The 15,683-nt window shown below is 40.3% G+C and overlaps 1 protein-coding gene across 4 annotated transcripts; it reads left to right on the plus strand.

Annotated features, from left to right (window-relative positions):
* Nucleotides 1–95: 95 nt before the first annotated feature.
* On the plus strand, nt 96–15,025 carry LOC308085354 (inositol-tetrakisphosphate 1-kinase-like). 4 transcript variants are annotated; one of them, XM_080428489.1, is made up of 10 exons: nt 96–285; nt 1,015–1,039; nt 3,603–3,725; nt 3,965–4,082; nt 5,854–5,955; nt 6,243–6,283; nt 7,195–7,360; nt 8,480–8,547; nt 10,112–10,274; nt 11,191–15,025. In XM_080428489.1, exons 1-10 carry the CDS (start codon nt 203–205, stop codon nt 11,301–11,303), a joined length of 1,002 nt encoding a protein of 333 aa, XP_080284615.1. In that variant the 5' UTR covers nt 96–202; the 3' UTR covers nt 11,304–15,025. The 4 variants fall into 4 exon arrangements, with proteins under 4 accessions (XP_080284615.1, XP_080284617.1, XP_080284616.1 ...); XM_080428492.1 differs by having other exon boundaries at nt 176–281; XM_080428491.1 differs by lacking the exon at nt 1,015–1,039 and having other exon boundaries at nt 173–285; nt 3,582–3,725.
* The last annotated feature ends 658 nt before the right edge of the window (nt 15,026–15,683 follow it).

Below are 15,683 nucleotides of genomic sequence, written 5' to 3' on the forward strand. Positions count from 1 at the left end.
AAGAATGGATACGAGAAGATTATAGACCCCCCCCCTCCCTCTCTCTCTCTCTCTCTCTCTCTCTCTCTCTCTCTCTCTCTCTCTCTCTCTCTCTCTCTCTCTCTCTCTCTTTCTCTCTCTCTCTCTCATTTGGGAGGAGCGGTGGTCCCTGGAGGAGCCACTCTGTACTGTAGACTGTGTGTAGCAGGAGCAGGTGGTCCAGATGTCAGGTCGCAGGGTGGGCTTCTGCCTCAGCGAGAAGAAACGGCGGAGGATGAACCTGGATGCCTTTGCTGAGCTCTGTGCGTAAGTTTAAAACTCTGGTATATTATGTTCATTTAACAGCTTAAAGTGTGTATCCAACTTTAACACAGAGCCGAATAGACTAACACTACTGAACGAGGAGGTCCCTCTTATATTGTCGTTGTTGAATAATCAGTGGTGGAAAAAGTACTCACATTTTGTCCTTTAGTAAAAGTATCAATACTGCAATGCAGAAATACTCTAAAAGTAAAATAAATACAATAAAAAAATGTAAAAGTACAAAAGTATCTGCATCAAAATGTACTTCACCAAAAGTAGAAAGTAGACTACTCATTATGCAGAATGTCCCATTTCAAAAGTTTTCAAATGTGTAAAATGTATGAAAATCCTTTGATAGCAGATCTACAAGCTCACAATGCTTCGCATCAGGCATTGTGAGCTTGTAGATCGGCTACTTTCAAATGGCCGAAATGTATATAGGGCTAAGAATAATGAAAAGTAAAAGTACAATATTTGCCTCTGAGATTTAGAGGAGTAGAAGTGTAAGTACTGAAAATTGGATATAGGCTACTCAAGTAAAGTAAAAAAAATACCTCAAAATTGTAGCCTATACTTAATTACAGTACTTGAGTAAATGTACTTATTTGCTTTACATCACTGCTTATATTGTCGTTGTTGAGTAATTGAGGTTCAGTAAATTGACAGTGGCCAATTAACTGTGATTGAATAGCCTAATAATTGAATTGTGTACATGTATGCATTTTTCCACAGATGCCATGGCGTGGAGGTGGTTGAGGTAAAGATGCTTATTCTTTAACTGGGTTTTCAAACACATGATCAGAAAGGGCTAAGATTGTGAATACTAGCAGTTATCATAAACCATTACAATATAATTATGCCATTTGATAAGGCTGTGATTGTATAGTGTGTTGGCTTCTGGTTCCTGCACGGTGTTAATGCATGTGGTAGCCTACTTGAAAGCATTTGCACAATAGTTTGTACATGTGTGCTTACATTTCATTACACATTTAAAGAACATGTATATAGGTATGCACACACACGCAACGTGTCGGCTATTTTTCGTTGTGTGACATCGCCGCACAAAGAAGTACTTCATAGGGAGAACTCTAACCCCTAAAACCCTAAACCTGACCTCTAAATGTCTGATCCATCCTATAACCCTAACAACAACGCTATGCTTGTGAGGACATTTGGTCCTCACAAGCATAACACACGCACACGCACACGCACGCACACACACACACACACACACACACACACACACACACACACACACACACACACACACACACACACACACACACACACACACACACACACACACACACACACACACACACACACACACACACACACACACACACACACACACACACACACACAGTGTCATGTACAGCTGTCCACCATGCTACTCCGTGTCAGGGCCACCTGCCTGTAGCCACCATCTCTATGTAATCTCCTCAAAGCAAGAGGTGCCTGCTGGCTCAACCAGTTAGAGCACTTACTGTAGGCAGGGCTGCCACAATCATTACATAAGCACCCGATCACAATTATTTGAGATAACCGCAATTATGTTTGCATAATCGGCATAATCGTTTCCACATTAGAAAGAGAAAAGAAAAAACAAAGGACAAGACAAAGAAGACTAGAGAACAAGAACTCAGTCACACTGTCTGTCAGTCAGTCACAACAGGAGGGAGTAGAAACTAAACACACACACTGTTATGATTAAACTGACCTTTATCTGACTGACCCAGTACCCAGTACACTCTCATCTGCATATATTCTCTAAGTGTGTAATAAGCTTCAGAACTTGTCGTGCGATACTGCCTACTGGTGTCATCTTGTTCTGCGACTAAACTGAAACCTCATTCACCACCCTTAGAACTGGTCAACTAAATTCACAACACATACACAACCCACAAAACACAAAACAACAAGTGAACCTAGGAGTCCTCTACAGATAGAAGGTGGGTCTTATAGCATGTTATTAAAAGTCCCCTGTCTTGCCCTTGTGTTGTGTGTGTGTGTGTGTGTGTGTGTGTGTGTGTGTGTGTGTGTGTGTGTGTGTGTGTGTGTGTGTGTGTGTGTGTGTGTGTGTGTGTGTGTGTGTGTGTGTGTGTGTGCGTGTTGTGTGTGTGTGTGTGTGTGTGTGTGTGTGTGTGTGTGTGTGTGTGTGTGTGTGTGTGTGTGTGTGCCTGCGTGCGTGCGTGCGTGCGTGCGTATGTGTGTGCGTGTGAGGGAAAGAGTCAGAGCACGAAAGCGTATGTTTGTTTGAGGATGTTGTGAGGGAAAACAAAAAGAAAAAAATGTTGGGTGGGTGGAGTTAAATGTCACTGCTATAATCTAATTGCGCACTGGATTGAGAAACCAATTTTTTGTTGGATGACTATGAATGGGTTTTGTGAAGTGTGAAGAAGCATGTTGTACCATGATGTACCATGATTCACTCAATAAAAAACATATTATAAAGAAAAAAGTCCCTAGGGTAGGGGCAGCTTTGATCCTCAAAGGGAGTTTGTTCCACAACTTCGGTGCCAACACAGCACCACCGAAAACGTTGAAAAATCTTCTTTGGTTTTCAGACTTTTTTGTTTTTTAAATAGTGGAAATCTACAAGGCTGTAGAACGGCTATTTCCACTATTCAAAATAATTATAAAGTTAAAAACATATTTTCAAAAAGTTGAGTATAATTGAGTATAAAATTATGAAATATCTCAGTATATATACTTTGTATTATTTACGTTTGAAATATTTAATCGCAATTATTTGTATGACAATTAATCATCAAGTAAAATGTCATGATAGTTGACAGTATAGTCCCTTATACATTGCGAGGACCGGGGTTTGAATCTAAACACTGGCATCTCATCCGGCGTGTCTCTGCTCTCTGCTCTATAGGTTTCCTGTCTCTCTACCATTTCTTACCAATACAAATCCCAAAGAAAATAATTGAAAAGTGATGTATGCAAGACAACACTTATAGTGTGGCTGTTGTCACTCCACTAACATTTCATAACATGTGAATAATACCAGCACAGAGAAATACGATGACACTGTACTATAACCACTTCTAATCCCCAAGTGTAAATTTAATATTCTGTGTCTCTCGCTGTCCGCGGCTAATCTCGCACTCCACTATACCGATCAGCTCCACTCTTCTTGTGCACACTGCCTGTAGGCCAAGGTAGTAAATCCACAAATATTTTTCACATAGCTTATGTTTTATATTATAGTTTATACAGGAAGCCAATGGCATGGCAAATAACGGCTTGTTTTTGTCTTTTTTGTTGTTTGGGTATGGTAAAAGCACTAGTGTTTTTGTCCTGTTTTGTAGATTGACCTCAGCCGGCCCCTGATGTCCCAGGGACCCTTCAATGTCATCGTCCACAAGCTCTCTGATGTCATAGTAGAGGCGGAGCATGACAGCCAATCGCAGCAGCTCCTTGCCAACTTCCAGGTTAAAAAAGACAAATAAACAAACTAGTATATTTTAAGAATGAATTGGGAATGTGGGAAATTGTTGTTTTGATTTTTGAATGGTTGGTAGTAATGTATTTGATGATCAGTGTTTCTGAAAAATGCTAATCGTGGTTTCTTAAATTTCTTGTTCTTTTTGGTACTACTTCAACTCTTAATTTAACTCATGTAACTGAGAGTGTACAAATGAACAACTGTTTCTGTCTTTTTACGTTGCAGAGCTATGTGTCAGCCCATCCCAGTACTGTTCTTCTGGACCCCCTGCCTGCTATGAGCCAGCTACTAGACCGGTTTACCTCCTACCGGATTATGAGCACGCTGCAGAACTCCCTCAGAGGTATGCTACAGCTGATATCCTTTCTATTGTGTGCTAGGTATGTGCATACAAGGAATTTGTCTTGGTGAGGTTGGTGCAGTACTCTAAAGGCATTACGAAATATTTACACGGCAAGTTAAAGAAAATATGGGTAAAACATAAATATCACTATTTACAGTATGCAATTATACAATTCAGAAGCTAATATTATGTGTAAATGAATACGTATGAATTTATAATGAATAGATTTGATGCATGGTGAAAAGAAACCCTGAATTGATTTCATAAGATCACACAGAGAGACAGAGATATCCACACCTGTCTCTTTGTGACATCTTTTCAAACTAATATTGTAATATTCTCTCATTTAATAGTTAAGCCCTTCACACTTACAGATAAATGTATTAATTAATCTGGCAATGTTCAGTATTGGGGAATTTTGAATCTGCCTCAGATTTCTGTAATAAATATGATGTTTTGTTCTATGAACTTCACATTGGCAGTTTGCTCAGTTGATTTGATTTTTCAAGTTGAAAACATGAGCAGAAAAAGGGGAGTCCCGCACTGTCAGGCATGCCTCAGGTTGCCTGATGAAGGTCCGAGTGACCGAAACATTGTATCCCTAATACATTTTTGTAAGTGAAGACAGCGTGCGGGACTCCCTTTTTCTGCTCTTCAAGTTCATTACTCCAACGCACCTGTCCGTCTCCATAGCCAGGTGTGCAAAAGGACTTTTTCTTCTAAGTCGAAAAAATTTAATACAAAATGATTTTCTTCCCGACTCCGTTCTGGGAGGATTTCTGTTCATCATATTTTATCATCCACAAATGCCTAGTCGAGGGGTCGGCAACCTTTTTGACATAAAGTGCCATATTTTTATTTTCTTGATAGTCAGTGTGCCAAATCAGCATTATGTTTAATTATGACACCAAATTTAAAAAAAAATATTTCCAACATATTTTGATTGTCCATATACATAACTTTTTACATAATTTTTGAAATATTTTCTTTCACATAAAGAAAAAAGACAAGAAAAATCCTCTCTCTCACACTTATGCCAGTGTGCCAGTGATTCCCCTTCCCCTGTGCCAATGTTGGCACCCGTGCCGCCCTAAGGTTGCCTACCCCTGGCCTAGTCTTACATGCTTTAGACACCTCTCTCACCACGTGAGCATTAAGTAGCAAACAGACACCATAAGGATTTCTCCTTTGCTGGATGTTTTTATCCAGCAATGTTGCTGGATCCCATGTGAGAAAGGGGTTGTGTGTGTGCGTGTGTGTGTGTGTGTGTGTGTGTGTGTGTGTGTGTGTGTGTGTGTGTGTGTGTGTGTGTGTGTGTGTGTGTGTGTGTGTGTGTGTGTGTGTGTGTGTGTGTGTGTGTGTGTGTGTGTGTGTGTGTGTGTGTGTGTGTGTGTGTGTGTGTGCGTGCGTGCGTGCGTGCGTGCGTGCGTGCGTGCGTGCGTGCGTGCGTGCGTGCGTGCGTGCGTGCGTGCGTGCGTGCGTGCGTGCGTGCGTGCGTTCGTGCATGATGTTGCTGTATCCTGTGGGGCGGAATGTGTGAGATATTGTGTGGGTAAGGCAGGGTGTCATAAATGCTCTATCATGTGGGTGGGTGGAGCTGTTAAATGCTTTATTGTGGGGTGTTACTGTACTTTGTGTACAGTATATGTCCAAAACCGTTACTGTTCAGGAAATGGAAAAAAGATGATATATTGGATGTATAATTTAAATACGACGGATCCTGCAGAAATACACAATAATGTTCTATTGTGTTTACTGTGTATCATGTCAGACTGGCGTATCTGCAGTCCACCATACCTGGAGATCAACAGTGTTGGGGACATTTCATCTATCCAGGAAGCAATGGAAAGCAAAGGCCTCAGCTTCCCACTCAGTCAGTAGCACACCTTTCTGCTGCTTATCAGGGCAACAATGAACTTAGTACTGTGGCTTTGCAGGTTCCACATACAGTATTAGTGCCATTAGATGTACAGTACATAATAGCATTAACGATAAGGCTTGTAATCTCACTGGCACGGCATGCTTTTAAGTTTTAAGTTTTTTATTCTATTTTATGAAATCATTCAATTGTCTGTATGTTTATTCGTTTTTAGCGTGTGCCCACTTTGTGAGATTAAGCCACACCCTCTTAAGGACTTTGTTCCCTTTGTCTTCTTTCAGTCTGCAAAACCAGAGTGGCCCATGGCTCCCTGTCCCACGAGGTGAGTGGGGTGCGGTTGTGTCCCTTACTACAGTGGTTCTCAACCTGTGGGTCGGGACCCCCTGGGGGGTCCCCACAATATTTTGGGGGGTCCCCAGATGACAGTGAAGTGACAATTTAAGGACTTTTAAGACCTTTTTAATACCAAAAAAAAAATCTGCATGGAAAGTAATCAACAAACAATACTGTAAAAACTTTGACCAAATTGTCAAATAATATAATACAATATTTATCTGTGGAACAGTGTCAAACAAAATGGGGGGTCCCCTGTTCAAATATGATTATTTTGGGGGGTCACAGCCTGAAAAGGTTGAGAACCACTGCCTTACTAAAAGGAGAATATATGGTCTTTGTGTGTGGTAGAAGGTCCGGTCTGTGCATCTGGAGGTTATCTCACAAAGCGCTCAGACCTATCAGCAGCAAATTCCTTGTGCACACTGCCAGTAGACCTGCACACATTTTTCACATTATGTTTAATACTTTTATAGATCGGCTATTTTAGCAGTTTGTTGTATGATGAATCAGTAGATTTAGTCAATGATAAAAAATGATCATCAATCACAACTACTCACATTGATTCGTTGATATATAAAATATATCGTCTCTGTCGGGTGGAAACCTCATATGTCCAAAACTGTTACGGATTCAAATTCAAAAATAGAAACAGTAGATGCGTCACGATGCGTCACGCCGCATTTCGGGCTTGCGGATCTGCTACTTTTGATGCTTTTCTGTGACGCTGTAGTATAAAAATATGGAGATAAGAGGTTTCTGGCCGACAGCAACAATATATAAAAAACTGCTTTTCAATTGTTCGATAAGTAATCGATAGAATAATGGCTGAGAAAATAATGGATAGTCACAGCCCTATATTTGCTGTGTTTTCTTTGCCATCACTATTATGTGCTGTAGATGTGTCTGATCTTCGGTGCAGGGAGCCTGGATGACGTGCGCCCGCCCTGCGTGCTCCAGAGCTTCGTCAACCACGGGGCCGTGCTCCACAAGGTGTTCGTGGTGGGAGACAAACACTACTGTGTGGACAGACCCTCGCTGAAGAACTTCCCTTCTGGACCCTGTGGTCAGTCCAGTCCACATCTCAGCCAGTGTTGATTTTGGCGCCTAAAACTATGACGAAAAATGTTCGTCGACTACCTTTTTTCACTGACGAAAACTAAATAAAAACTAAGCCACGATGGCTAAGACTAAATATATTGACAATTTCGAAAAACTAGACTAAAATGTTAGGGAGGGACTAGTGCACTGCAGATAGTGGTTTTCAAGAAAGTAAAAAAATCCTCGATCCTAGCATATTAGTCTTATATTTTGTCTAAAAAGAAAAAATGTGCTTGTCAAAGAAAAAAATTGCTTGTCAAGCATGTTTCACACTTCTTGTGTGAAACATGCTTGACAAGCAATTTTTAGGGAAATATAACTTACATTTTCTTAATAGGGAATTTAATCAATTTTTTAGCAATATTTAACCAGTAACAAGCTACAACAGTGGTTTGCTTCATATCCCAGCAGAGGCACAAGATTATTTTTCCTTATTTTAAGAGTAAGACCAGTTGGAACAGCTTCTCAATTTAAGAATTGTTTTATTTAATTCAACTGTCAATCTAATTCGACTTCATCACAGAGAAATAACATGTTTCAGATCAAACCAACCATTTAACAAAGTGCATATTGGCTTTGGTAAAAGTGCAAGCTACACTTTTAAATCTGGGAACTATAAAACATTTCATTATCACATCTTAACTAAACTCGGCAACCCTGTGCATGCTATGTTACTTTCAGCTGAGAAGAGATCCAGTAGAACTAAAAGACAAGTCATTTTATGTTTGGTTGTGCTCGGGTGTTGCGCTCTGAAAATAGCAGATCTACTGTACAAGCTCACAACGCGCCGCGCTGCGACGCGGAGTGAGCTTGTAGATCGGCTATTTTCGGCATGCAGCTAAGTGAAAATCAGCCGCTTCGATGGCATCACGGACCGCCAAAAATACATTTTAGTAATACATTTTAGACTAAAATCTTATCCTATTTAGTCGACTTAAACAAGACTAACAGTAAAACATTTCAGATGACTAAAATATTAGACTTTTGTTTTGCCTTAAAGCCCCTTTTCTTCCAAACATGCGGACACAGTGAACACAACCTTAGGGTGAGAGTTTCAACAAATTGTTGTATTTTATGTCTCCAGACAGGAAGACTATCTTCTTCAACAGCCATGAAGTGTCCAAGCCAGAGTCCAGCTCTCACCTCAACGCAGTCAGTAGCACCACCCTACAGTATCATCTAACCACATACAGTCAACTCAACTGCCTGTAACATGCTATATTCAACTATCAGTAGTAAATGTACCAACCTGTCATCTAACCACACATCCAGATTTCTGCAACATGCGAATGTATGTTCAGCTGTCCCTTCTATGATTTGCTCAGGGTATGAACACCAGTGTTGGAAAGTAACTAAAGTAGCTCAACGAAAAAAGTAATATTATTACCTTTTTCCAGTAACCAGTAACACAAGTATTGTCAACTTCGAGCCGCCAGTGAGAAGCTCACAGTGGGCACGTTGAGGCACAGCTGTTTACAAAGCAGGTGAACAAAATTAATTGATCAGCCCCAATGTGTCTGAGGTTCTGACGCACGAAACGTATTTTCTATTAATTACTCAACCCATGGAGCATTGAATTCATGGAGATTTTTTTGTTTTTGTCTCATTCCTAAGCCAATAATTTTATGACCGGTGGTCTCTCTGGGAGGAAACTCAAAGGAGACTTTTTGAATCTTCTACCGGATACATTAGCATCTTTCTGCCTGTCAAAGTAAGACTTTTGGGGAGAAAGGATGCAATTACTGGGGGCAAGGAAAAAAAAGGAAAGTAAAGTCATAAGTAACTAGTTACATTTGGCAGAGAGTAATAAAGTAATATTATTACTTTTTAAACAAGTAACTAGTAATAGGTAATATATTACTGTTTTTGAGTAACTTGCCCAACACTGATGAACACTCAGGGTTCGATTGGGAAAGAAAGAAAGGGGAGGGGAGGATTCCTGGGAATGGCATGTGAAATTGAACCCTGTGACCGCCTACATATTGTTTGACCTCCAGTTAGAACATTTGAAATATGTAAAATTGGATTGATACATCAAACCAAATCTGTCTTTGATATGATGCAACCCCCCCCCCCCCCCCCAGAGATTAAAAATAATAATATCAAATGTGAGGTCAGTGGCCTAATAATGCATGTCATCTGCGTCGGGCGGAAACCTCATGTGTCCAAACAAAACTGTTACTTTTCATCCAAAAGCATCAAAAGCAGCAGAGCTCGAAAGTTTTGAGCTTTGTGGATCTGCTGCTTTTGATGCTTTTGTGTGACGCTGTAGTATGAGCAAGTAGGGCGTTAATTTACAGAAAAAAAACACAAAAGGTTAAAATATGGAGATAAGAGGTTTCTGCCCGACAGCAACGATATCTAACCGGGGGGGGGAGGGGGGGCTTGACATAACTTTTTTTCTATGGATTAGTCACCCCATGGAGACTTGACTTCATGGATATTTTTTTATTTTTTGTCGCATTCCTAAGCCAATAATTTGATGACCGGCAGCGGTTCAGGTAGAAAAAAAAAATCAATTAATTCAAGTCTCCATAGGGTGACTAATCGATAGGAAGAAAAAAAAATGAGGGGGGTGAACTATCCCTTTAATAAGGTTGAGAACCAAAGCACCATAAAATCCAGTTACAAACGAGTGCTTTCAGATAGTGTAGTGACTGATTGCGGTCCTCCTCTTCCTCCTTCTCCTCCTCCTCCTCCTCCTCTTCCTCCCCAGCTGGATGAACTGATGCCCTGCCTGCCTCCTCCCAGCTCGCCGGCCGTGGCCGCTCTGGTCAGGGAGCTGCGGGTGCAGCTGGGCATGGCTCTGTTTGGAGTGGATGTCATCGTCAACATCCACACGCACACCCTCACCATCATCGACGTCAACATCTTCCCAGGTATAGAGAGAGGCACACACACACACACGCGATTGTATTGCTATACCCAGTGGTGGAAAAAGCATTATGTAGTATGTTTTACTTGTAAATGTATCAATACTGCAATGTAGAAACTCTCTGTTTACAAGTAAATAATGTCCGGAACGTGCAAAAGTATTGGCATCAATATGTACTTAAAGTACCAAAAGTAGAAAGTACTCATTATGCAGAATGTCCTGTTTCACAAGTTTTCAAATGAATACAATGCATACAAATCTTTTGAAAATAGCAGATCTACAAGCTCACAATGCGTCGCGATGCGACGCATTGTGAGCTTGTAGATCTGCTATTTTGGCCGAACTGTATATAGGGCTGAAGTGGGTAATGTATGTTTTGTAATAATAATCAAAATCTACTAATCAAGTAACTAGTAACTAAAGTTTTCAAATTATTGTATTAAAAGTACAATATTTGCCTCTGAGGTGTAGTGGAGTAGAAGTATAACGTACTGAAAATTGGAAATACTCCAGTAAAGTAAAAATACCTCAAAATTGTACTGAAGTACCACCACTGACTATACCTGTGAGGACATCAACATTTTAGGACAGCAGTTTTACGATATTTGTAAAACATTGTGTCATTTTTTACCATAACCTAAAGCCGAAAAATAGCAGATCTACAAGCTCACAGCGCTATTTTTCGGTGCAAGACTCCTTTTTCCAACCATAAAAATAAAACATTTTCTTGTGAGGACCAGGAAAACGGTTCTCACAACGTCTATTTCTCATATTTTGCTATACTTGTGGGGACATTTGGTACACACACGCACACACGCACACGCACGCACGCACACACACACACACACACACACACACACACACACACACACACACACACACACACACACTGACTACCTCTGTGCTCTCTCTCTCTTTAGGTTATGAGGGAGTCCCTCAGTTTTTCTCGTCTCTGCTCGGTCACATCGAGTCGGTGCTGGACAGACAGACTGCTGATGGGCTCCAGGCAGCGTGTTCTCCTGGATTCCCTTGATCCATAAGGACTTCCAGGACCTCATGTCACAGTACTCCATTCATTGTCCTCCTTCCTTGGAACTGACTAGTCTCTTGAGCCAGACTGGCTATTCAAAAATAGCAGATCTACAAGCTCATAGCGTGGCACCGAGTGCCGCGCTTATTTTTGGGAAAATCGTGGATCATTTTTGATATTGACTTTATATATATATATATATATGTTTTAAAGTAAACATTTTTAAGTGTGCTTCTGGGGGGTCCCTGGAACAACATATTTTGAGATGGGGGTCCGCGGCCCAATACATATTATTTTGGGTGGTCCTTGACATGGAAAAGTTTGAGAACCACTGATACAGTGCAACATACGTTTTTCAGAAAACTGTTAGGATTTAGAAGACATTTGTAGAATATCCCCAGAATTAAGCAAAGATTTGAGTTACAAATGTTTGCTTTAAAAAAATATATATACTGTATTCAAAGATTTGCACACATTTTCACCAATAGCCAAAGAAATCTAAAAATGACACAGATTCTTTCCCGGTCTTAATGGGTTAGAACGCTTCCGTCATACAAAAACGGAAGCTCTGAAAACGACCCCAGGAGTAAAGAGGATGTCCCGCCTCCCCCGCACACTTCCGTTTGGTCTTTAGCAGTCTTGCAAATTTGTCCTGAAGTAAATCAGTAGAAAAAAGTCCTTTTGCTCACCTACTAAAATGGACTGGTGCGTTGGGGTAATGAACTTGAGAAGAGCAAAAAAGGGGAGTCCCGGGACACGTCACGTCAGAGCGACCGAAATGTTGTGTCATTAAACTAAACTTTTTTGGAAGTGAAGACAGTGTGCGGGACCCATTTTTAGCTATTCTAACGTAAATCAAAATAATCGAAGCCTATATGGCTTGCTGCTTGTCAGAAATGAAAAATAAAGTGTAAATGGAAATGGCAAACAGGTGACAGCTTCCTTTCCTCTGCTTTCAGGTGATGTAGTTCCAGACAGTGGTGGAAAAAGACAAAAACTCAGATATTTTACTTAAGTAAAAGTGGCAATACCACAATGTAGAAATACTCTGTTAGAGCACGGTCACACCAAAATATGGTTGCCCGCTGTTAAACTCATGTTGTGCGCCGCCGACAGTTTTTTGCAGCCAGCGCATTATAAAAAACGGAGTAGCTTTTAGCAGCGCATTCTGTCCCAATAACCAGTGACGCACCTGTCACTCACTTTCAGGACCCTCCCTGTAGCCACCTTCGACTCACACGATTGGACAGAGGGGGTAAATCAGCATCTGTCTCGAGCATTTATCTGCTTCAAATAAACACAAGGTGTGCGTGACATGCGGAAAGATATATACGCAAGAGCACCAAACCACGCGATTCTCATTGAAAAAGCATTGGCAGATTCCGCCCCATAGGTAAAATAAAAGTGCGGTAAGACCGTGCCCTTACAAGTAAAAGGCCTGTGTTCAAAATGTTACTTGAGTAAAAGTACAAAAGTATTGGCATCAAAATATACTTATAGTACCAAAAGTAAATGTACTAGGATGTTTGAAAATAGCAGATCTACATGCTCACAACGCGTTGTGAGCATGTAGATCGGCTATTTTCAAATAGCCTATAAAACAGGGCTAAAGTGGTTAATGTATCATAACATTATGATTTATATCTGAAAAGTAACTAGTAACTAAAGTTTTCAAATAATTGTAGTGGAGTAAAGGTACAATATTTGCCTCTTAGATGTAGTGGAGTAGAAGTAAAAGTATTGTAAATTGGAAATACTCAAGTAAAGTACAAATACCAGAATGTTTTACTTAAGTACAGTACTTCAGTAAATGTACTTAGTTACTTTCCACCACTGGTTCCAGACTCTATACAGCATAGATTGTGGAATAGTTGTCTGGCTAAGCGAGACTAGGAACTGGCAGACGCACAGACCTTTCAACTCAAGGCTGTCCTTACTGTCATCCTGCGGACCAGAAAGATCACTCAGCGGGCAGACTTTGCCAGGCAGATGATTGTGCCTTTTATTATGAAAAGTCTTAATGGTTACGCCTTTTATCCATTTAACCACTTAAAGGGACAGTTCACCCCCAAAAAGACTATCTCTATCGATTAGTCACCCCATTTGTTTTTCTCGCATTCCTAAGCCAATAATTTGATGACCGGCAGTGGTTCCGGTTGGAGACACAAAGAGTCTCCTTTGTGTCTCCTACCGGAACCGCTACCTACCTGGTCATCAAATTATCGGCTTAGAAGTACGACAAAAAAGAAAAAATATCCATGAATTCAAGTCTCCATTGGGTGACTAATTAATAGAAAAAATGTATTTTTTTTGGGTGAACTATCCCTTTAAACCCAAGCATCCGTATTGCGCAGAAAATAGCCGATCAACAAGCTCGTCGATCTGCGTACTTCACATCTCTGCACGGTGAGCTTGTCGATCGGCTATTTTCCGCAAAAGCTTTCCCCACAATAACAGAAAACTGAAAATACACTAGCATAGAGCCCTGAGGGACTCGGTGAAACTGATCATTGTGTTTATTAGACCAGTCAGTGTTTCCCAAACTTTTCAGCTCAACACCCCAAAGATACATTTTGTGTCCCTCCCTCCGGGACCCAAACTTATGAAAATACATTATGAAGTGACCACTTAAGCCCTATTATTTAATAGTGAAAATAGCTGGTCTAAAGGCTCACACCCAACGTTTGGGAAACACTGGTTTAGACAACTACTGTTCATTTAAACACTATATCGTTGCTGTCGGGCGGAAACCTCTTATCTCCATATTTGAACTTTAGGTGTTTTTTCGTAAATTAACGCCCTACTTGATCACACTACAGCGTCACACAGAAGTATCAAAAGTAGCAGATCTACAAGCTTGTGGATCTGCTACTTTTGCTATTTTAGAATTGGAATCCTGAAAAGTAACCGTTTAGGACGAGGTTTCCACCCAACAGAGAGAATAATACTTTAGTTTACTGGAGGCTGGGCTTCAAAGGGCCACATTAACCCTGGAGCACCTATTTTGGGCATTACATTACAGATAAATAAGTTCACAGATTTTCAAAACATTTTCACAACTTTTCAGCATTTAAGTTTTTTTTGTTTGACATTTTCGAGAGAAAGAAAACAGGGTGAGAGTTGTTTAGTTTCTGTTTATTGATGAACAGGTAGCATAGAAGTTACAGCAGGCACAAAATACAGCACTCTGATTGGCCAAAAATATTACAAATGATGTGTTGTTTTTGTTTACCTTTTTACCCTTTGTTCCTGTTGGTTATAATGTCCCTGTAAGCCCACTTCAGTCCCTCCACAGCTAATAATCTTTCTTGCTGGTCTTGTTAAAGATACTTTTTTGTTGATACATTTTATACCTCTATAGTAAAACAAATTACAAGTACATTCATTCTTCTGTTAATCTCAAGTGAACAAACATTTTATAATCTTTGGAAAATATGTTGGAAAATTATGACCTAAACTGATTTTGTGTGTGTGTGTGTGTGTGTGTGTGTGTGTGTGTGTGTGTGTGTGTGTGTGTGTGTGTGTGTGTGTGTGTGTGTGTGTGTGTGTGTGTGTGTGTGTGTGTGTGTGTGTGTGTGTGCATCACGTGTGTGCGTGTGCCTGTGTGTTTGTCACTGGCCAGCATACAACTGTGTTGTAAATATTATTTGTATAGAAAAAAAAAACGAGATTATTTACTATTTGATGGATTTTGATTTACATATTAAAACACATTAATACATCCATTGTAATGTATTTGGCTGATAATTGCATACATGTGCCATAGTGGTTATGTGTTGTCTTATTGCAGTTTACTGAGCCTCCCATGGTGGTAACCCTGTTTAATCTCTGGCACCGTGACCACTTCTAACTACTGACCACTTGGGGGCACTGCTTTCTTCTTTTTCTTGGCTTATACATACATAATGATCTAACATTTAGATAAATGAACAACAACAACATCAGCCATGACAATGGTGACATAAAAATGGTCATTAGGATAATATAATGAATTATTACCAAACAACAGGAAATGGCTTTAGTGTTTCCCCTCATCTTTCTATTTGTCCTCCTTGGCTTGTTAAGATAAGAGTGCAAAACAGGCTGAAAACCAGAGGTGACACTTTCACACCATGTGGCAAACTCACGTAATCACACATACGGTTACAAAAACCTAAAGAATCATTTTTACTTTGTCATGGGACCTTGTCAATAACTGAGAAGAATCGTTTTTTGCTTGAAATAGCTATTTTCTTAACCTCTTAACCACTTAAAAACAATTCGTCGCAACCCGCATTGTAAGCTTGTAGCGACGCATTGTAGAGCTTGTAACGAGAACCCCGGCTCAATACTGGGTCAGGTTCAAGGTTCAAGTTCAGGTTCAAGGTCTGCTAGTATTTTCCC

This window comes from Gymnoscopelus braueri (genome assembly GCF_963280865.1).
Source record: "Gymnoscopelus braueri genome assembly, chromosome: 5".
In the NCBI taxonomy this organism is placed as follows: domain Eukaryota; kingdom Metazoa; phylum Chordata; class Actinopteri; order Myctophiformes; family Myctophidae; genus Gymnoscopelus; species Gymnoscopelus braueri.

Excerpts from the sequence above, each read along its gene's own strand:
- LOC308085354 (XM_080428489.1), top strand. The coding sequence starts at position 203 with ATGTCAGGTCGCAGGGTGGGCTTCTGCCTCAGCGAGAAGAAACGGCGG. Across the intron at positions 1,040-3,602 it reads ATGGCGTGGAGGTGGTTGAG|ATTGACCTCAGCCGGCCCCT; the intron begins GTAAAGATGCTT and ends CCTGTTTTGTAG. Across the intron at positions 4,083-5,853 it reads GCTGCAGAACTCCCTCAGAG|ACTGGCGTATCTGCAGTCCA; the intron begins GTATGCTACAGC and ends GTATCATGTCAG.